The sequence below is a fragment of the Eschrichtius robustus genome, chromosome 19 (assembly GCF_028021215.1).
Source record: "Eschrichtius robustus isolate mEscRob2 chromosome 19, mEscRob2.pri, whole genome shotgun sequence".
NCBI classification, from domain to species: domain Eukaryota; kingdom Metazoa; phylum Chordata; class Mammalia; order Artiodactyla; family Eschrichtiidae; genus Eschrichtius; species Eschrichtius robustus.
Window position 1 is genome coordinate 19,700,355 of NC_090842.1, and position 22,083 is coordinate 19,722,437.

The 22,083-nt window shown below is 53.0% G+C and overlaps 1 protein-coding gene across 1 annotated transcript; it reads left to right on the forward strand.

Annotated features, from left to right (window-relative positions):
• The first annotated feature begins 1,409 nt into the window (after positions 1–1,409).
• On the forward strand, positions 1,410–21,711 carry ZDHHC1 (zinc finger DHHC-type containing 1). The gene is made up of 12 exons (XM_068527591.1): positions 1,410–1,693; positions 8,477–8,523; positions 9,921–10,163; positions 14,597–14,772; positions 16,370–16,471; positions 16,884–17,008; positions 17,109–17,267; positions 17,563–17,675; positions 20,512–20,594; positions 20,834–20,927; positions 21,066–21,144; positions 21,255–21,711. The coding sequence occupies exons 3-12, from the start codon at positions 9,921–9,923 to the stop codon at positions 21,518–21,520; spliced, it is 1,440 nt and encodes a 479-aa protein (XP_068383692.1). The 5' UTR covers positions 1,410–1,693; positions 8,477–8,523; the 3' UTR covers positions 21,521–21,711.
• The last annotated feature ends 372 nt before the right edge of the window (positions 21,712–22,083 follow it).

The following is a 22,083-nucleotide window of genomic DNA, read 5'->3' on the forward strand; positions in this document are numbered from 1 at the left end:
AGCTCATAGGAGTGTTCATTCTGAGTGTCCCCAAGTGGAGGGGAGAGGGAGCATTCAGGGAAACCAAGTTCAGCAGGGAGGTCCCTCAGGCAGGGAAAGGGAAGACAGTCTGCAGGCCCTGGAACAGAGGAAGCAAGTGCCTGTCCCCTGGCAGCCCCGGCGCAGCAGGCATGGCCCCACAAGGCCCAAATCTAAAAGTCCTGTGGGTGGGACAATGGCTGTGGCCTTAGTACCAGAGAGGACCCATGACCAGACAGTGCTTCTCACAGTGTTTGCTCCTGCAGGAGATCCTGAGTCCTTGGAATAACCTGGGTAAAGAGGAGCCTAGTAGAGACCAAGACTGAATTTCCCATCAGCCTGGAATATGGGAGCTCCCAGTAGGATTTATGCTTGATTTAAAGGAAATAAAGAGGGCTTCCTTGGTGGTGCAGTGGTTAAGAATCCACCTGCCAATGCAGGGGACACGGGTTCAATCCCTGGTCCAGGAAGCTCCCACATGCTGCGGAGCAACTAAGCCTGTGCACCACAACTACTGAGCCTGTGCTCTAGAGCCCGCAAGCCACAACTACTGAGCCCACGTGCCACAACTACTGAAGCCCACGCGGCTAGAGCCCATGCTCCGCAACAAGAGAAGCCACGACAATGAGAAGCTCGCACGCCCCAACGAAGAGTAGCCCCCGCTCACCACAACTAGAGAAAGCCCGCACACAGCAATGAAGACCCAACACAGCCAAAAAAATAAATAAATAAATTTATAAATAAAGGAAATAAAGAAAGAAGATTATTATTACTACTACTACTACTATTATTTGGCTGCACCACGGGTCGTGTGGGACCTTAGTTCCCCGACCAGAGATTGAACAGGACCAGGGATTGAACCCGACTAGGAATTGACCCCAGGCCATTGACAGTGAGAGCGCAGAGTCCTAACCACTGGACTGCCAGGGAAGTCCCAGAAAGGAGATATTTTGAGCTCTTATACTTCACACTTTATATTATGGGCCACAATATGTATACTGTATTTATTTGTCTCTAGATCTGTCTTCCCCTTAGCCTGTAATCTCCCTGAAGGACAGGGATCTCGTGGGTGTTCCCCATGGTATGTCCAGTGCCCAGCACATACTCATTAAAAAGTGGGCAGGCTGACTGAGGGTCTCCCTGAGAGTGGTGGGCTCAGGGGGGAAACTGGAGGGGAACACCTCTGGGACAAGTTAGGATTTCGAGAAGACAAGCTGTGGATTGAGCGTGGGGAAAGTGGGTTTTTGAGAAGAAATGTTGGAAAGGAATGGAGAATGGTTGGGCTAGGAGGCCAGGGGGTCCCTGGTGAGCCCCGCCCGGAGCCAGGGTGCCGGAGAGACGTGACGCAGCGCGGTTTGGCCGCTGTGGGGCGCCGTAGCCCGCGCCGTTGCCAGGGGAACGGGCCCGCGCCGGACGAGGCCCAGCCCGTGTCAGCCTCGCCCCGCGGTACAGCCAGCCCGCTCGAGCCGGAGCCGGAGGACTTGCGGGCCTAACCTCCCCCGCGAGCCCGGGATGGGGCCCCGATCCGGGGCGCACCGCCTCCGGGTCCCGGGAACCGTCTCCGCTGCGAGAGTCTGAAGCGCCGCCGCCCTGGGGTGGGTGGACGGCCAGGCGCGGGGGCTGAGCCGCTGAGTGACCTTGGCAAGGCCGATCTGACTCGTTCGACGACGCGCAGGTGAGGAGCCCCCGCTGCAGTTCTCACCTCGAAGCCTGGCCTCAGCCACGGGGCCAGAGCTGCTGCCGCCCGGCCGAGCTCTGCGCCTGGATCCCGCGGCCTGGGCTGCAGGTACCGGGCAGAGCGCCCGGCTTCCTTCTAGCATTCATCCGGTTCACAGATCTGCATTGAGCGTCTGCTGTGTGCCAGGCTTTTTGTCAGGCGCGGGGCCACGGAGGGCTCCAGAGAGGATGCCGCGGTTCTCCGGAACCCGCAGTGTTAAGAAGGGGCGGGGCGGGGGGTGCGGGGAGCAGGCGCCAGATACACGACTGAAGTGATTTCAGGTTGGGTTAAATGCTCTGGTGCTGAAATGAAGGGAGGTGGTCAGGGAGGCTCCGCTCTATCATGTGACTTTTAAGCCAAGAGCTGAAGGTTGAAAAGGAGCCAGCATTGTGATCAGGGTAACGGTGTTTCTGGAAGAGGCAAAAACAAATGCAAAGATCTGGAGGCAGCAGGTACAGAGGAACAGCAAGCGTGAGGGGACTTGAAGGATGCGGTGGCGGTTTCAACTTTATCCTAGCAGGAGGAGGAAACCATTGAGGAGTTTTGATGAATTTCAAGTTTTGAAAAGCTCACCTCACTCTGGTGAGGTGAGCAGTGTGATTGTGACAGGGCACACCAGGAAGTCAGCTGAGGGCCATCCTAGTTCTGCCAGTCTAGCTGTGCCTCCTAGAATTTACTTAGTCTCTCTGAGACTCAGTGTCCTCATCTGTGAAAGGGGCATATTGTTCTGCATGTTGTTTATGAGAGAGAAAGTGAGGGGCCAGCCACATCTGAGACCAATGACTAGAGAGGCCTATGAGAACAATTTGAAATGATAGGACCTACCTCAGAGAGTTGTGAGGGTTTAATAAGTGAATTCCATCAAAACACTTAAAGCAGTGCCTAGCAAATAATAAATGCCCTCTAAATGCTAGCGATGGTTATTGTTATTGTTGAAATACCGTAGGGGAGCAATGACTGGGGCTTGGATTAGGGTGATGGCAGCAGAAATGGTAAGAAGTGGCTTAACTTCCCTTCTTGAAGGAGAACTGGATTTAGAGATGGGTGAGGGGTGGTCCCTCTTTTTGTGGAACTGGTGGTTCACAGTGGGAGACGGGTTTGTAAACAGATAATCACCATGAGATTCAATAAAAGCAACATTGGTACTTAATTAGACAGGTTTTTTTCTTTTGTTTTTCTTACTTTTCTTACTTTTTTTTCTTACAAAGTTGTTCTTAATGACAGTTTCTTGGTGGGTGTTCCTCAAGGCTTGCTTCTACCATCATGGGAGTTGATTTCCTGGTTAAAATCAACAATGCTTGCCTCTGCTCACTGGCCTTGTTTCAGCTCCATGTTGCTCCCTTCTTCTTGTCCTCTTTCCTTGGCTTAACTTGAATCCCAAATAGTTTGCAGTGGTTGCTTCAGGAAGAGAATGGCACAGGAAATGTCTGCAGACCACGTCAGCTCAGGAATGACTGAGGTTTCAAGCTTTTCCTGCCCTAGCATCAGACTTCTGCGTGTTGTTGATGTGAGGAGCCCAGCCACATCTGAGACCAATGACTAGAGAGGTCTATGAGAAAGGCTTGAGGTTCCAATTTATTTTCTGGGAGTTGCTGTGATGTGTATCTCTTAGTCAAACTAGCCACTTCCCAGAATCTTAAGTCCAGAGACTACTTTGGCACCTGTGGGTAATTCTAATAAACAAAGTACTTGCCCCTTGAAAGTTCTTTTATAAATAACATTTTGTGCTGTAAAACAGTGTGCACCATGCAGCATTTTCTTTCCAGCCCCTCCTTTAGATGGTTAAATTGGGCATCTGTTAAATCTCAGTGAAAATGGGTTTAAAAGTAGATCCTGGGAAAAAACCAGAAAACTTGTTTTGAAGTATCCATAGAAAATCACACACACAGCAACCATAAATCCTCTAGCAAAAAGAAAAGATGGTTGGGAATGAAACCTTCCTGTGGCATGCACCTTCCCTTTGGGTTCTGGAGTCACGGGGAGCTGAGCTGACCTTCAGCTGAGATTTGGAACAAGGTCCTGCCCAGCTGCTCCTCTGTTGTGCTGCCTGCTTGTCTGATTCCAGCTTTAACAAAAGCCCTAACAGCTCACAGGGAGCTCTTCAGCTGAACAACTCAGAACTTCTTTCGAGAGTGAGAAAGCATTGAACTAAAACTGAGTGCTCTTTTGTTGCATGGTTGTTAGGCAAGATTTCCTTGTTTGCCTGGCGCAGTACTGGGCTCTAGATCACACGAGCACATTTGGTCCACATGGCAGCCCACTGGGGCCAGGAGGGTAAGAGATGACACACTTCAATTATTTATTTGACTTTTTTTTTTTCAAAAGTAGTACATGCACATGGTAAAAAAAAAAAAAAAAAAAAAAAATCCAAACAGCACCAAGGAGTACATAGTAGAAGCAAATCTCTCTCATCCCCAGCCACTGGATCACCTTCTCACAGGCTATCCCTATGTTTGCTTTCTTGCATTTCTTTCCAGAGAGAATCTGTGCATATAGGAACGTAGATGTCTATCCATCCACCTTGGTTTTCACTCACTCGTAGCACACTCTACAACTGTCCCACATCTTGCTTTTCTGCTTAACTGTGTATCAAAAGTCATTTCATCCCTCATTATTTTTGATGTTATATAGCATTCCATTGTGTGGATGTGCCATATATTTGTTTGTATTGTTTTTTGTCCTTTATTATTACAAACAAGAGTGCAATGAATCTTTGTGCACTTTATGAGCATATGTGTAAGATAAATACCTAGAAATGGAATGTCTTGGCTCAAGGGTATATGTGTTCTCAAGTTTGGTAGACATTACCAAATTGCTTTCCAGTTAACCTTTTTGAAAAATAAATAAAGGAGAGATCCAAAGAGATGGCTTTGTGAAATTTGCCCACCAGGTTCCTCAATCTGTGAGTGGCAACGCAGGGACCAGAACCAGGCTATGTCTCCAGGCCTAGCCCTCTTCCCTGGCTCCACCCTGTTTCTCCCTGTTGGTAACTCAGATCTTCAGGCCCTCCAAGCCCCCACATCAGCCCTGTCACCTCTCTTCTGACCCCATCACTGTACCTTCCCCGTTCTGTGGCCTCTACCAACAAACCCTCTGGTAATTAAGTAGATTCTTTCCTGAAATTCTCAGACATCTTGCAGAAATGCAGGGATGCCTACAGCCTCTCCAGGGCTGGTACTTTTCACCTCAGTCTGGTTCTTTTACAATGCTATTCATGAATCTCAGCACAACATTCCTAAATATTTTTTTTTGGTGAGAGCAGAGGTGGGCAAGAGGGAAGTGGACCAGTCAGGTAACTATTCTGTAGTTCATAATGAGAACCTGAAATGGTAAGATTTTCCTCACTTAAATTAGGCATATAGGGCTTCCCTGGTGGCGCAGTGGTTGAGAATCTGCCTGCCAATGCAGGGGACACGGATTCAAGCCCTGGTCTGGGAAGATCCCACATGCCGCGGAGCAACTAGGCCCGTGAGCCACAACTACTGAGCCTGCGCGTCTGGAGCCTGTGTTCCGCAACAAGAGAGGCCGCGATAGTGAGAGGCCTGCGCACCACGATGAAGAGTGGCCCCCACTTGCCGCAACTGGAGAAAGCCCTCACACAGAAACGAAGACCCAACACAGCCAAAAATAAATAAATAAAATAAAGAATTATAAAAAAAAAAAAATTAGGCATATAAATTAAGGTAGCCTAACCTTATTTGGAAAATGCTATTTTAGACTTTTAGCAAGTCAGTGTTAACATAGATTATTGTCATCCTAGCAATGGCCTTCCCCTTGTTGGGACAGGGAGGGACCTGCACAGGCCCTCCAGCCTGCCTCAGAAGCCAGGTGGGCCCTTGGCTTACCAGGGCAGTGGCTACCTTTGGCCTAACACTCCACGGGGCCTCTTTGCTCTTGTCTTCTTTCTGTCTCCACCAGCTTAACTCTGTGGTTTGTTCTGTGGCAGCAGAAGGTACTTAAGAATCTTTTGTCAAGGTCCACATACCTCTCAGCCCACCAAAGATGCAGCAGGGCATCAGGGAGCTTGTGGGCTTGACCCCCACTTCCCACCCAACTCCTCCCAATACAATAGGCTGCTGCCCTCCCTAGGCCAGCCTGCTGTGGTGTCACCTCCCCCCATGCCCTTTTCCTTCTTGCTCATGCCCTCCTTCCCAGTGTGACTAGAAAGCTTTCTAAAACACCCATCACCTTTATGTCAACTCCCCTGTTTAAACTTTCTGTGATTCCCTGTGGCTCTTTCAACAGTGCCTAAACTTACTCACCTGGCCTCCTGTGATCACCTTGTTACTGAACCAAAGTCGGATCTGCTTGCCCAACACGTAGCAAAGCCAATCTGCTGACACCAGGCTGTGGTGAAGGCAAATACAGTGTTTATTGCAGGGTGCCAAGCAAAGGGAATGGGAGACATGCCTCAGGTCCACTCCAACTTGGTCTTTGAGTTAGAGTTTTCTTTTTTTTTTTGGTGGGGGGAGGGAGGAGAACAAAGAGGCTAGGATTAATCATTGTCCTGTGACATTTTTGTGACATTTCTTAATTGTAGTTTCAGGAGTCAGAATATCTCTGGTTTATGATTCTTTGGCCAGGTGGTCCATGGCTCAGGGATCTGTTAGCTCATCTTGCCCTGGAGAAACAACCTGAGTTTGTACATTAATGATGACATCTATAGTAGCAATTTTAGTACATTAATGATGTCATCGACAACAGCAGTTTTAGTCATGTGACTCTGGTTGTTTAGTGTTCAGTTAGCACAGGATTGAGGTCAGAGGTGACTTGAAAGGGAATAAAGTTTTGGAGAGAGAGATTAATCATAATCTTGGTAAGGGAACTTGGTTTTAGGGGCACTTGGTTTCAACCTAGGATCTGACCCTGCAACTTCCCAGGGCTCATCTCTCTCTCTCTCTCTCTCTCTCTCTCTCTCTGTGGATCTTGCTCTCTGACCCCAAACCCACCCACTCTGTGTTCTATCATATTGAATGGCTGGCCCTTGCAGGGCTGCCAGAATACCCATTCACCCACTTCTCTGAAATCTGTCTGGGCCCCCAGAAATCAAGCCCCTGAGGGCAGGAACATGGTCTCATCTGTGTTTACATCTTTAATGCACAAGGGGGCTGGACCACAATAAGCACTGACTGGGCCAAGGCATGAGTGCACAAGCTGGCCATGTTGTCTGGTAGCAGAACCACGCATCTTTTAATCTGGTCTCCTAGGGAAGTGCTGAGAGGGGTAGGACAGCCAGAGAAGTCCCTGGGTCTGGTGACAGTACCTGGTCCCATCCATGCTTGAAGCCTCATCTTGGATTCTCTCCTACCTCCAAGCCCTTTTAATCAAAATTTTTTGGGCCAGAAGAATTTGTGGCCACCAACTCCACAAGGGAAAATATCATCAGTTAAGAGTTGGTTGTCTCAGGCTTTTGTTGCAGGTGGCATGGTACCAGGCTGCCACTGCTGCAAGGGACTTACACCCGACAGCACCATCCCCTCATCCATGGTCTCATACAAGTGGTACCTCTCTGGGCCAAGGGTACTGGGGTTTGGTAACAGAGTAACCCCTAAGGCTGTTTGTCGTGGGCCCCTGGCCTCAGGTGGTGACTCCTCCTGCCTCAGGTGTCAGGGATGCAGCAGCACTGGGGGTGCCTGTGGCCACTGCCAGCCCACTCCGGCAGCGGGGGCCTGTCAGCCAGCCATGTGCCTCTGCTTCTTTCTTTATAAACTACCTCAAGGTGTTGGGTTATTCAGGTGTGAGGATGGCAAAGAGAAAGTCAGGACTTAGGAATCCCAATTAATGGGTTCCCTTCAAAGAAGTTGCCCTGGTGATGATATCACTGGAGAACCTATGTGGAAGCCACAGGGACTTGTCCTCCTGAGCAGAACTGCCCAGCTCAACTGTATACACTGGGCTTGACCTGATGACCTTTGTTTCCAAAAATCAAGGACAAAGATTTGCACCTCTGGGGACATTCCAAATAAAGTGATGCCAGCTTTTTGATCACCTTTGTCATCTTTGATCAAAGCTGAGAAGTTTAGAATGACAATCCAGTGGCCCAGCTCTTATGACAATGTGTTCCTTGGGACTACTGACTTAAGAAAGCAACTTCAACCAACCCCATCACTTTGGGCATAACCTCATAAAATCTCACAGAATATCAGATGCGGTAGCCTCCTCAGTCTGGAGAGATGAGGACACCCCAGAGGGCTATTTTAAGGGTAATCATGACGTCTACCATTTAGGGAACATTTATGTGTCAACGCTTTACCTACAGTGTTGCTGATCTATATACAGCCCTAGGTAGGCATCCCTACCCCTGTTTTTCAGATGAAGAAACTCAAGCCACTCAGCTAGTAAGTGAAGAACCAGGACTTGAACCTAGATCTGTTTCCTCCGAAGCTGGGGCTCTTTTTTCACCTTTCATTGCTTTTTACTGAAGACAAAGCAAATGACCAAAGAATTCCAGTGGAGTCCCTAGGAGAAAACTAGGGTCACTCCATTTAGCTTTGGGATGAGGCTACTCAGACTCTCCAAGTTTGGTTTACAGGAGGCTCTGGGCCTCAGGTGGGATGAAGGGCAGAGTGGCTGAGCGTGAGTGTCTGGCAGCTAGGGTAACAGCCATGGGGCTGGCGTGGGGGGGTGGGTACGGGTGCCTGGCGACTGTGCAGATTGAAGGCAGGGCAGAACGGGCCAGATGGCTTTGGGTGAGTCAGGATTCCTCATCATTTACCGTGCCCACATTTCCTTTTATTTCAGATGTTTTCAAGTCAGAAAACATTCACTGAGCACCTACTATATACAAGGTATGTTCTGGGTGCTTGGGAGAGGGGATGTGGGGAACAGAGGTGAATGAATCACAGTACCTTTGCTGCCCTTAGGGGAAGCTGGCATAACAGGGGGGCAGACATGGAGATGGCAAAGTGTTCCAAACAGCAAAGTGACTTGCCCAATAAAGACTGAGTGTTAGGGCCCCCTGACTAACTTGGGGCATCAGGGAAAGCTTCCTGGATGAGGTGATGCTTGCAGTGGGCTCTGAAGGTCAAGTCACATTTTGTTGGGTTTAGAAGTGAGGAAGGTGTTCAAGGCAGATGTGCTGAGCAGAGTCTGCCATACCCTTTGGCTTAGTCAGACTCCCTGGCCAACAGGCATGGACTCCTGAAAGGAGAGTCCAGCTGCCAGGGTTTTTTCTGCAGCTCTTGACCTTCCCACCAAGAGCTCCGAATTGGCCTGTCTACCCAAGTGAGGCACTGCCTGCCCAGGCTCTGGTCCCACCTCAGGCCCAGAAGATACTGGGGTTGGGCTCTTTCTCCTGTAATGACAGGCCTACCCGTCTGCCCTGCATGTATCTTTGACCACCGAGTCAGCTCTTGGGCTGAGCGATGGTGGGATGGGGGTAAAGAGTGCTGCCATCTGGTGGTTTGGCTCTGGCCAAGGCCTGTCTTTCCCTGAACTCCCTCAAGTGAGTCAAAGGCATCAGCTCACCTTTTTGTTCTCACTGTACCAGGCCCACATTTACTTAGAGAAACATGGTCATTTCCACTGCTGGAGGGAACCAATGAGGATTCCTCCCCTCTCTTGTGTGTTGGCTTCTCTCCAGCCAAGAAGCCCCAGGTAGCTTATCTGAGGCACAGGGGAGATGGTTCAGGGGCCCCCAGTCCTTAAAGGGATTACATGCTTGCTGAGGGGCAGAGGCCAGATCCCTCTTTTGAACACCTCCACTCCCTGTTTCCCTTAGCAAAGTATAACGGGGCCCTCTCTGACACTTGCATTTGGGCCTCAAGACAGAGGTGACTAATCCTAACAGAATCAGCATGTGTTCTCATCGCTCTGGCCTCAGCCTGATATTGTTACCAGATGAGAACATGTCTTATTGGGTTTAACTCTGATGGCTGTGGAGACAGAGCAGAATAACAGGCAGTCACACTGTGAGCTGAATAAACCCTGGACCTTCCTACCTTGTCCTGGCTAGGACTGGGGCCAGAACTTGCTCTGGGGCTTTGAGACTAGCACTCTACTGCCATCCTCCCTCACTGCCAGGCTCCTCATGCTAGGGCCCCGGATTCCCCTGCAAAGTAGCTGGGAGATGGCTTCACATACTAGCCTGCCCCTCTTGCTGAAACCTGACTGCAGGCATGGGGCTCTGGGCTCCAGCCTGGGCCTCCTCAGGCTAATGATCTTTCTACCTTTTCTCCCTCTGGAGATGAACATCTGCAACAAGCCCTCTAACAAGACAGCCCCTGAGAAGAATGTGTGGACAGCACCTGCACAGGCCAGCGGACCCTCCCCGGAGCTGCAGGGCCAGCGGTCCCGCCGGAATGGGTGGAGCTGGCCCCCTCACCCGCTCCAGATTGTGGCCTGGCTGCTGTACCTCTTCTTTGCTGTGATTGGCTTTGGGGTCCTTGTTCCCCTCCTGCCTCACCACTGGGTGCCTGCTGGCTATGCTGTATCCTTGGGAAAGTGTGGGACTGGTACATAGAAGAGTGGGGACAATGGATGGAGGGACATGGGCGAGGCCTGAAGCTGGGTTCCAGAGCCTCAGAGAGCGCAGATGGGCCCTGTCTCTGCCTGGGGGGACCAGTTGCCTACCTGCCTGGCCTCCAACCCCCATCTGACCCCTCTGCCTGATTGGGTGAGGGAACAGGCCTAATGAACCTTGGAGCGTTGAAAGCCCCACACAGATGGGAACCTCATCAACTGAGGTACCACAAGAGCAATTACAGAAGAGAACCTTAAAGCTCTCTTTAAGCTAATTGTGTCCAGAGCTCAACAAGGGATAAAAGAGAGTACCTTATTCCATTTATGAAATAATTTTTCACTTTTTGGAAAGAATAAGAATAATGATAGAATTCCTTTACATGGTAAGTTTCCTGGTACATTTAGAATATGGTTTTATTTACAGAGATTATTATGCTGTACCCAGGACTGTTTAGGAGCTCATCGATTTTATAAATCAGACTCTTTTAGGGTAAGGTTGAATTGACAAGAGGAGGGATAAATATGCCCTGGAAGCTCCTGGGAATTGTGACAAACATGAGCTTGCCTGAACTTAGTGATGTGACTGCCCCAGCCCTGGCCACAGGCCCCAGGAGCAGAGGATGTGGCTGCAAGTCTGGGCGGTTGAGGGGCAGCATGTGGCCACGTGCCCCAGTCCAGAGGGTGCCCATGAGAGTGTGCCTTGGTGTGTGTGCTTCATGGAGATGATTCCTTGGGCCTCTGGGAGAAGGTGGCCTAGGGTGAGCTGAAGGAGTTAGCAGGGATGAATTTGAAAGTCTCAGGCGTAGAGTCAGCACCCTTCAACTCAGCCCTTTCAGAGCTGCACAAGGCTGAGCGGCTTCTGCCAGCTCTCCGCATCTTAGCCTCCTCCTCTATCTGACAGGAGGAGTCCTGCCTGCTTCCCAGGCAGGGGACAAGGAGCACACAAGGATGTGTGTGTGTGAGCACCAGAATGTATGAGCCATGAATGTGAGCACGCTCTCTTGGGAAACCATAGAGCCCTTGGCTGGTGGGTAGCCAGGGCAGGTGGGTGGAGAAGGACTCTAGAGAAGGTTGTTGGTCTCCGATGCCAGCAGTGTCACTGAGGGGCTTCCTGGTTCACTAGGGCCCAGGGCCTAGTCATCAACTTTGTACATGAAAACTAGACTTTCTCTGAGGTGACCAACAGGGCTTAGTCAGTGCTATTAAGTAGAATGCTTCATGGAACATTCCTCCCATGATCCGAATGGGTACACCACTCACTCAGGACTCCCTGGCTTTCTGCCATCAGGGTACCTGGGAAGCCAGGTTAATAACCACATAGTTTGGAGTGAGCAGAATCAGAGCAAATAACAGTAACCAAGAGTAACTAGCATTTATTGAGCACTTATATGTGCCAGGCACTGTGCCAACCCCTATACATGGATGATCTTGTTCAACTCTCATAATAATATGTAAGGAAGGTGTTCTCCCCACTTTCATAAAAGAAATTGGGGCTCAGAGAGATTAAATGACTTCCTGAGGTCACACAATTGCTACCCTGTGAGGCCAGAAGGACTGCTCAGGCAGTCTGACTCTGAGGCAGTGGGATGGTTTGAGGGTTTTGTCCTCCCCATATTTATTGCTTTGGGCAATGCTGAAGGCTCAAAGAACCACCTGGTTTGGCACTCCCATTTCCAGGCCTGAATGGTTCTCTGTCCTCCCATCAAAGCCACCTTCCTTCTGCAGGCTCCCTCAGGGGCCCCTGCAGAATGAGGTAGGGTAATGGTGTGTACCAAGCACTCACCTTGCACCTACAACTTGCCTGGGCCCTAGGGTTGCAAAGATGGGTAAAACAGGGCCCCAGCTCTAGGTGTTCCGTTTCCAACTGGAGGAAAGCCTTGTAGATTGGAGATCATCACATGGTAAGTATGGGGGTAGGGATTCATACAGCAGACTGTGGGTGCAGGAGGAGGGCCATGTAGACCAACATCACCACCCAGATGCATACCTGTTGCTCTCAGCTCCCCTCCTTCCCTCTTCCTGGCTTCTCTAGGTACTCTTGGCTCCGCCCCTTTCCTTCATCACCTATATCCAGTCAGTCATCAAGTCCTGTTGATTTTGCCTCCTAAAAAGCTATTGTATTTGCCCTCTTTTCTCCCCACTGCCATCTGCCTCTCTTACCTAGATGACCATTCGTTTCCAAACAGGTCTCCCCACACATGCTCTCACCATGGCCAGTCCATCTCTAACCCTGCAGCCAGAGTGCCCTTTCAAAAAACAAATATGATAAAGTTACTCCCCAGCTTAACACCCTCTAATAGCTTCTTCCTGCCTTAAGGCTCAAGATCATCATGGCTCTCCACATTCTGGACTCTGCTTATCTCCCCAGCATCTTCTTATTTTATTTCCTCTGTTGTTCTCTGTTGCAACAACACTGGTCTCTGCCTGGAAGCTCCTAGCCTCTCTCTCCACCCCAATACCCAGCTAAGTTAGAAGTCAAGACCTAGCAGCCCATGGGCCAGTTTGGCCTACAGATTTTTTTTTTAATTGAGGGATAACAAACACACAAAATGGACATATCTTAAGTGTTTCTTTGGCAGGTACATTTAAAAAATTATTTATTTCCTTGTCAACATTTTAAAAATGAGATGCCTCATATATCCAGACACAAATCCAGATTTCTGGTTCCTTCTGAAAAGCCAGAATTTGGTGACATGGGCTCTCTTTCTTGCATGGCACCAATAAGCTGAGCTGGAACCACACATCTAGTTGGGACTCTGCTTGTTCCCAGTACCCAGCCAGGCCCCCTTTCCTCTTTATATTAACTGCCACGTTCCTGTCATCTGTTTCTCTCTAAGTCTCAGCTGAGATGATACTTCCTCAGGGAAACCTTCCAGATCCCTTCAGACTAGATGAGGTCACCCAGTTACAAACTCACATAGTCCCCTGAACTTTCGTTATTGCAATCAACCTACTCTTTGATTAACCTCTGTCTTTCCTGCCAGACTGTAGGCTCCTTGGGGCTAGGGGCCAAGTCTGTCTTGCTCCTGCCATATCCCTCAGTGCCTGGCATAGAGAAAGACCTCAGTAAATAGCTGAATGAATGAACCAGGGGGGTGGGGGGGAGGGAAGAAGTGTTGGAGCAGGCAGGAAACTAAATGTTTGCCTACATTCAGTGTGTCTGAAGAGAGCCTGGAATGGTAAGGAGTAGTGGTTGGTGATACCAGAGAGGTTTGAGAGGATCCAGAGGAAAAGGGGCCGTGAACACTGAGCTGAAGAGTAAACTTTAGCTTGAGAGCCACTGCAGGAGTTTAAGCAGTCAAGGCTTTAGGTTTAAGCTTTTCAGAGCTCACTACCCAAGTAAAGGGTACTCAAGGGGACGCAGACATGAGAAGCAGAGTCAGGAGACTATGGAATAACCCAGGCAAGAGGTGACGGCCTGACCCACAGCCAGGGCCGTAGGGATAGAGAGGTTGTGATGGGCCACAGGATTGTCTCTTTCAGCTCTGGTATAGCACATTAGGGTGGAGCCTGGCTCCTGCAGACATGTAGGAAAATTTGGCTGCTGGGAAGAGGCAGAAAAAAAGGAGGTTGGACAGCTGATGGATGGAGGATAAGTGATGGAGAGATGATGTCTACTTGGCTAGCAAGAGGATGGATGGATGGATTGATAGATAGCTAGATGGAGGGTGGATGGCTGCCTGGGTGGAATCTATTAGTGAAGTTTTACACATTTACTTTGCAGTAAGTTGTCAGCATACTGTGTCCAGCATTTGGTCCAACTGCTGAGCAGATAGATCCTGGAAGATCTGTGTTTCAGGAATTAGCCATGCTGCCCCCTGGCCATCCCCTGAACATGTTAGTCCGTCCCAGACATTCAGCCCCAGGGCTCCAAGTACCTGGACTCTAGATTGGGGAGGCAGTGGATATATGAGGCCCTGTCTGCAAGTGATTCTCCAACTGGCCTGGCTGCTGGGAGAGGATGTCTTCTTCCTTCTCAGAGCTGACTGCCTGTGAAAGCAAGATAAACAAGCTTAGAACTTATATTTTGGGTCCTTCAACCTTTAGAGGATGGTCTCTTTAAGTCTCATTTCACCATTTAGAATCAGAAACCAGGTCAGATTCTGAGGTAAGATCGGCCAGGGCCTAAGCCAGGCCTGGATTAGTGAGGCCAGGGCCCTATAGTTGGTCTCCTCAGCAGCAGCAGGCAGTGCTGGCTTGTGAGCTCCATTACCAGATAGCCCCTCGGCTCTTCCATATGGGGCACAGGTATGAGGTGGCACAGGTAGGAGGTGGCACAGGCAGAGAGTCTCTGCACTGGGGAGTCACATGGAGGTAGGGAGCAGTTCTCTGGCCACAGGAAGCAGAAGTGGGGCTCTCACAGCTGGCAGTGTGGAGTGAGTCTTTAACCTGCTGGGCCAGTGCATGGGCGCCATCTTTGCTGGCCACCTCGTGGTGCACCTGACTGCTGTTTCCATCGATCCAGCAGATGCCAATGTGCGGGACAAGAGCTATGCTGGGCCCCTGCCCATCTTCAACCGCAGCCAACATGCACACGTCATTGAAGACCTGCACTGCAACTTGTGCAACGTGGATGTGTGAGTGCGTGTGGACTGGGTGTGTGTGGCCGATGAGTGTGCCCGGGGAACTGCCAGTGGGAGCTGAAGGCAGACAGGGGCATGCCCAGGCTTTACAGTCATTCTGAAGCCTCAGAACCCTCTTATTTCACACAGTCAAGAATCTTAGTGGAGTGACAGTGAACTGGGTGAGGGAGAAGGTGATTGGAAACAGAAGGTGAGGAATAGCATTTCCAACAAAGTAGTAAACAATTGGCACTGCCACAAACACTTCTGATGACTAACTCTACCAGTAACCACCCCCCTTCTCTCACCAGCATTCCCAGGTATGGGCAGAGAGGGGAGCAACACTTGACTACTTACCATGTGCTAAGTGCTTATGAACAACCACCCTGCAGAGTGGGCAACATCTTTCTCACTTCACAGAGGAGGAAGAGTCCAATGCTCAGAAAGGCTGAGTGGCCTGAGGTTGGTCATATGGCTACTGGGCAGCCAGATTCACAACCCAGCCTGCCTGGCCCCGAAGCCAATACTGTTATCCTTGTTTATGCACGAGGAATCTGAGGCCCAGAGAGGCCAAGTGACTTACTCCAGGTCACATTGAGGGGTCAGAATGTACAGAGCCCATACCCCCTTGGCTGGTCCAGACTGCCTCCCTAAGCCCCTCTCTGGAGCATCCCAGTCTCCCAGCCTTAGGTAGGGGATCAGGGATGGGGGTATGGTTCAAGGCTAGCTCCACACTTTTAATATTAAGCCCCAAGCAGCCTGTTGAAGGGGTTCTGTCCATAGGACAGAGAAAGAGCCAATGGCATTAAGATGCTGCGGACTTCGGCATCAGACCATCCTTTCTTACACTAGACACCAGTCAGCGCGTTGTTCCTCAGTGGACGCTCTGGCAGTTGCTGCGTATTCCAGGGCTCCATTCTGTTCTGGGGGAGGGGGTCGAAATTTATTCTTCCACTCTCCTTTGGCCTTTCCTGGTTCCTCCCTGGGGCAGGGAGACTCTCTTGCGTTCCTAATGTAGCCTCACCTCACCTGACCCACTGCGGTGAACTGCTTACTGCTCACCCAGATGTCTGCTTACCCCTCTTCCTTTGTCTCCCTTTGGATTAGCCCAGATAGACTGGGGTTTTCTGGAAGAATGCCAGGAAATTTCCCATAGTCTGGCAGAGAAACAGGGACTCAAAAAATGGCGATGTCAGGAAGAGCACTGCAGGCCCTGGGTCCAGCAGCCTTGCTCTCTTCTGCTCCCTGGCCCCATACCTGCATTGCCTCCTGGCTGGGCAAAGGGGGTCCTTGCTTGGAAAAGAAACTCCGTTTTCGTTTCATGCCACCATCACGCGGGTGCACTGTCCCAGAGCGGGACAGTATAACACCGCCTACTCCTCCTCCCGCCGCTGGGTACACCTCCCGTCCCCGCCCCCACCCCGCCTCTTCAGAAGCGCTGCTTCCTCCGGGTGCCCCGCCCCACAGTGCCCCCCGCCAGAGGGCGCGCGTGCTCCGCTTAGGCGCGGGTGGGTGACCCGCGCCAGGCGCGGAACTGGCAACCCCCCAGCCAGGCCGGGCAGCAAAAGGCGGGAGAAGCCCGCAACCGCGCTGTGCCCCCTCCCCACCGCAGGAGTGCTCGTTCCAAGCACTGCAGCGCCTGCAACAAATGCGTGTGCGGCTTTGACCACCACTGCAAGTGGCTCAACAACTGCGTGGGCGAGAGGAACTACCGGTGAGAGCCAGGCCTGGGCCACAGGGGTGCCTGGCGATGCCTGTGTCTGTGCGAGCCAGAGGCCTTGAACCTGCGTATGGGGCGGGGCGATGATAGGGGTACTTGGGGGACCTGTGCGCTGGTGTGCGTTAGTGTGTGTGCTGGTCTGAGGGTGATGCTCCCGATGGCTTCCGCCTGAGAGCGATGAGGGTAGGTTTGGAGTCTTTCTCCTGCTGGCCCAGGGAAAGGTGGGGAGCCTGTTGGGGGTGGCCCGCCTATATTCACCTTTGCCCTAAGGCTTTGGCTTCGTGAGGAGTCAGGGCTGTGGGGTCAGAGGCCCAGCTCCCCATCCTAACCACCGGCCCTTCTGAGCTCTGGGCCCTTGCCCAGCTGGAGCACCTGGGTGCTGACAGCTGCCCACGGCTGGGCCCAGGCTCTTTCTACACAGTGTGGCATCTGCCTTACTGGGCGTCCTGCTCCTCGTGCTGGTGGCCACTTATGTCTTTGTGGAGTTCTTTGTCAACCCCATGCGGCTGCGTACCAACCGCCACTTTGAAGGTCAGTGTGGGCTCCAGGCTCACTCCCATCCCCCAACCCTGGGCCTGTTCTGGTCACTGGTTACATCCCTGGCTGAGCACAGTCTGCCTGTGCCTTGCAGTCTTGAAGAATCACACAGATGTGTGGTTCGTGTTCCTGCCTGCTGCCCCTGTGGAGACCCAGGCTCCTGCCATCCTGGCTCTGGCTGCCCTTCTCATCCTTCTGGGCCTGCTCTCTACAGCCCTGCTCGGCCACCTGCTCTGCTTCCACATTTATCTCAGTAAGTGCCCCACATTTATCTCAGTAAGTGCCCCCTGCCCCTACCCCCACATATACACCCACACCTGCCTTTCATGGGATGGGAGTCCCTAAGCTGGAAGTTACCCAGTTTGGGCTGTAGAGCCTTGAAACTATGCCCCTTCCTAGTGCTGGCTCTCTAATGGTGACCTGGTCTCACTCCATGGCTTAGTGTATATGGGGACAATGGTTTTAGCCTGTGGTTGGGTACCCTCCCTCACCTTCTGAACTCCAGGGTTCCTTTTCCATTGCACTGAGCCCTCTCTTTACCCCCTCAGTGTGGCACAAGCTCACCACCTATGAATACATCGTGCAGCATCGTCCGCCCCAGGAGGCAAAGGGGGCCCACAGGGAGCTTGAGTCATGTCCCCCCAGGATGCGGCCCATTCAGGTATAGAAGTGGCCCAGAGGGCTGAGGGAGTGGGAGAAGGGGTGTGGGAGGGGTGGTGGGCTGTGCAGTGAGTAGCCAGTGACAAGACAGGGCAAAGGGAAGCAGGCCTGGAAGAGCAGCTGGGGTAGTGGGTGCTGGAGGCAGCAGAGGCGAGGGCAAGCCTGTACTAAGCACGTGCCTGCTTGCTCAAGTGTGGGCACAGCCAGAGGAAGCCCTGTGTTTCCCCGACCCCAGGGGAAAGGCTCTAAGCATGTGCTGGAGGGCACAGAATGTGGGAGCCTAGAAGCAGGCAGGTTGTGGCCGCAGGAGAAGAGAGAGGGATGGATCAAGGACTGGGTCACCAGGATAGAGCCATCAGTTCTCTCCACCTGTGACCCTGAGCCCTTATACCCATTACTCCATTTAAATCTTGAAACAGCCCATGAGGCAGGTAATGCTACCGTACCCATGTTGCAGATGAACATATTCAGGCCAAGAAAGATTAAGCAAGCCGGGTCTAGGAAGAGTTAAGGTCTCTGCACTCTGAAGCAGGAATCCTCCAGCCCAGGCTCAGGGCCTGGCCAGCCCAGCTGTTGATCAGCCTATCCCCATTCCCATGCCCCTTGGCTTCCTGAGGTCAGCAGCTGGGGGTGGGGTGGTCCAGTCCTTGGAGCCCCCAGGGACTGGGAAGGCAGGGGGCCCAGGCAGGCCTTGTTGGGAAGGCTGAGCTCTGGATCCGAAGTCCTCATGGCAACTGGACACAAACACAGGCTGGTGGGTGGATTGGGGGAGTGCTTGGGACCCCACCTCTCCTGTTCTCATCGCCAGGGGTGGGCCAGGCTGCCAGGCCTGGGTAGGCCTGGGGGAGTGATGGCTGTTGGTGGAGACCCCCTGCCCCCGCAACTGCCACACCATTGTGTACCTGCCCTGGTGCTGGGCACGGAACCCATGTAAGCACAGTGGCAGCCATCCTGGGAGTGGGCACCATCCCTATCCCCACTTCACAGAGGAGACTGAGGCTCAGAGGGGTAGGCAGGAGACTTTCTCAAGCTTCACAGCCAGTGCCCACTGAGGCAGGGCTGGCCCTGGGATCCCCAGACTTGAATGCTCAGGACCCCTGCTCTGTAGTTACTGCCTGCTTAGTCTTTGGGGCCAGATGTGCCAGCAGCAAGGGCATTTAATATCATCTGAAAATGACCTGAGGGAGACGTCGGCAGAGGGAGAAGGGGTGTGTTTGTCCCATCGTACAGAGGAGAGCTGAGGCTGAGAGGTGCCATGTACCATTCAGGAATGTGCAAGTTTTGAATGTCTCTGAGGGAGGATTGTACGGACAGCTTTGATGAGGGGAGGGGAATTTGAATGGGGACACCCTGGTGGCACCCTCAAACTTCCCCAGCTGGCTAGGGCCTGGCTCCTGTCCCATTCTGGCCCATCAGGCTTCTGAGACCATCCTCTACTGCTGCCCTGCCCTCTGCCCTACACTTCTAGAACCCAGGGGCACCAGGGTAGGCTTTGCCCCCTCTCTCCTGGGCCCTGGAGGGGTGCTAGGTGCACACTGGTGAAGAGGAAATGTGTGGGGGAAGGACTCCCTTGGCGTCCCAGCCCTTGTGACTGGCCTTTGACTCCTTCCTCTTTCCCAGGGCTCCTCTGCTCAGGCTGGCACCTCCACATTCCTCCCCAAAGGGCCAGCCTGGGCAGGTGTTGGGCACAGGGCTTGCCCAGGGTTCATTCTCTGCCTCTGTGTAGCCAGCCGGTGACTGGCTGGGCTCTGTCCCCCAGATCTGCTAGGGCTGTCCTGCAGGCGGCCTCCCCACCCCCACCCTGAGCAGGAATGCGGGAGGGGCCCCACTCTGGAGCCGTTGCCCCCAAACATAGGCTTGTTTTAGAGACGGTGTTGCTGTTACAGTGTCATCTCTGCATTAGTCAGGACGCCCGGGTCTCCATGGAAACGACTGCCTAGTCGGCGACAGCTGTCCAGTGCCCTACCCCCAGCCACCCCACATCCTCCGCCAGGCTCCCTTCTCAGGCTGTTTTTCCTGGCTTTTGTTTCCTCACCTGCAGTCCTCTTGGGCGCGGCCCGGCGCTTGCTGCGTGCTGGGGTGCGAGCCTAGGCCACTCCTGCTACCTCCCGGCTTCAGACCCCTTCACTTTCAGGGGTTGGGTCTGCTACTCCCATGGTCACTGTGAGGATCAGCGACTAAACAAGACAGAGAACACCCATAAGCCTGGTCCCAGGTGGGGCTGTGGCGCTGTTTTTTCCACCACCTACTGCCTTCCCTTTACCGGTAGAAGTTGGGGAGACCGCTCATCCCCCCACTCCCCGCCAGCAGCTGAGATTGTGTCTGGTACTCTGAGGACTCAGCTCCGAGGGAACCATGGATTCCTGCAGGTAGCCTCGCAGCCTCGGGTGCACACCCGGGTGTGTGAACTGCCCAGTCTCCCAACTAGGGAAAAAAATCGGTTCAGAGACTGGAGCCCTGGGAGGAGCCAGGAGCAGGAGAGGGCCTCTCTGAGTCCCTCTTTTCCCCAACCCAACTTGGCCAGAACAGCTCTAGACTGGGTACATTGGACACATGAGGCTGGAGGCTTCCTGGAGGAGGTGGAGTTTGACTAAATGAAGTGAGGAAAATGGTGGGGGTGGGGTAAGGTACAAAAACAGGTGTTTTAAGCCTCATTCTGCATTGGGGTTTTCCCAGCATACCTGGGAAGCCTGGAGGACAGCCCTAGACCTCTGTGCCCAGACCTCCGACAGAAACCAGTAAGGGGGTGTTGCATCCAAGACAGAATGGGCCCAGGACCCAGAAGGCCCTGGACCCACACCTGGCCTCCCAGCCTCCCTCACCTCCATCTTCCCCAGGAGATGGAGTTCTACATGCGGACCTTCAGCCATGTGCGCCCAGAGCCCCCTGGCCAGGCCAGGCCTGCCTCAGTGAATGCCAAGTGAGTGCAACCTGGGCAAGTGCCACCTCACATCTCCCATTGGCATGGCAGGGCCATCTGAGGTGGGAGAAAGGGGTTAGGCCAAAGCCAAGGCACAGGTCTTGGTCCAGGCTATCATGGCCTTGGACAGATCAATGCCCCTTTCCAGCTAGGAAGGGAGGCTTATTTTAGGACCTCCAACAGGGTGGGATTTGAAGGAACAACAACATCCAGCATTTATCCTCCCACTTCCCCTTCAGCCCCTCCCGGTTCCTTGCCACCCGCGGCCACGTGGAGCCTCCACCACCCTCCTCCCCAGAGACTCTCGCTCTGCCCCCCCGGATCCGACCCCAGGTAGGGGGGGACTGTGCTGGGCCCCCTGCCCGGTGGAAGGGGATGGGAAAGAAGCCTCTACCCCTCTCTACTCCTGCGCGTCTTTTGGCGATGTGAGGTCTGGGGAAGGGGTATTCAGGCTTCCCACTGTCTCTGCAGAAAAAAAGGAAGCGGCGCATGTATAAGGTACCGACCTCCAGAACCTTGGACCGGGAGCCCCCGTTGCCCAGGCTGCCGGGTGAGCGCCCCTTCCTGACCGGATCCTGCTCGGGGAGCTACGAGGGAGGGAAAGGTAGGGCCCTAAGTGAGTAGCAGCTCCTAGTCTCACGTTCCCTTCCGACCCCATAGGGCCGCGGACCCCCGGCCGCCGCTCCAGCTCGTCGTCGGATTCCGCTGACGCCAGCCCTGCAGGCGCCTACCACTCGGCGTCAGCCGAGTCCATGGACGAGATTCCAGTGGCTCAGACGCGCCTAGGCAGCGCCGGTCTGGCCGCCCCCGTGGGCAGGGGCAGAGAGCCCCGGCTGGCGCTGCAGGCGCGTGCGCCGGCCGTTTTCGTAAGCCCGAGTAGCGGCGAGCCCGGTGCTCGGGGCGGCCCGGAGGCCGGTCTCGCTTAGCTGGGACAAGAAACAGGGATGGCGGAGGAACGGCGGGACAGACTCTCTATGCAACACCCCCACCCCCGCCGCACTGAGTGCACTTTAGGGGCCCCTAAGGGCCGGCGGGATCGGCCCCCTCCCCCATGACTCAGCAATAACAGCCCCCACCAGCCGTGATGCTCCAATAAACTTTTTTATGCTTTTGCGGAGTTAGTGCATACTTTTTTTTTTTTTTTTTGGAAAATTTCATCTGTGCATACCTTCTTAATGGCAAGGGCCACGGGCCCTCCTGGAGCCGGACCATTGCCAGTCAGCCTAGGGGCAGAGGGTGAGGTGGGTCCCCCCCCCCCCCGCCCCGTACGCTGGGTGGCCACCCAGATTGTCATATGGAGAAGCTCAGGTACGGGGCTCCTGGTTGGGAAAGGTCCTGGAAGCTGCCTGGAGGAGGTTATTTTTCTTGAAGATAGGGTTTGCACTTGGAGAGAGGAGGGGAAGCAGGCTTTGGGGTCGGGAGGCAGCAGCGGAAGCAGAGACTGCGAGGCTAACACCGGGTTGGGGTGGGAATAAATGAGGACGCGGAC

Bases quoted from the DNA above. Each gene is read 5' to 3' on its own strand.
- ZDHHC1 (XM_068527591.1), top strand. From the start codon at position 9,921: ATGAACATCTGCAACAAGCCCTCTAACAAGACAGCCCCTGAGAAGAAT. The intron at 16,472-16,883 runs GTGAGAGCCAGG...GGCTGGGCCCAG, and splicing joins GTGGGCGAGAGGAACTACCG to GCTCTTTCTACACAGTGTGG. The intron at 17,009-17,108 runs GTCAGTGTGGGC...TGTGCCTTGCAG, and splicing joins TACCAACCGCCACTTTGAAG to TCTTGAAGAATCACACAGAT.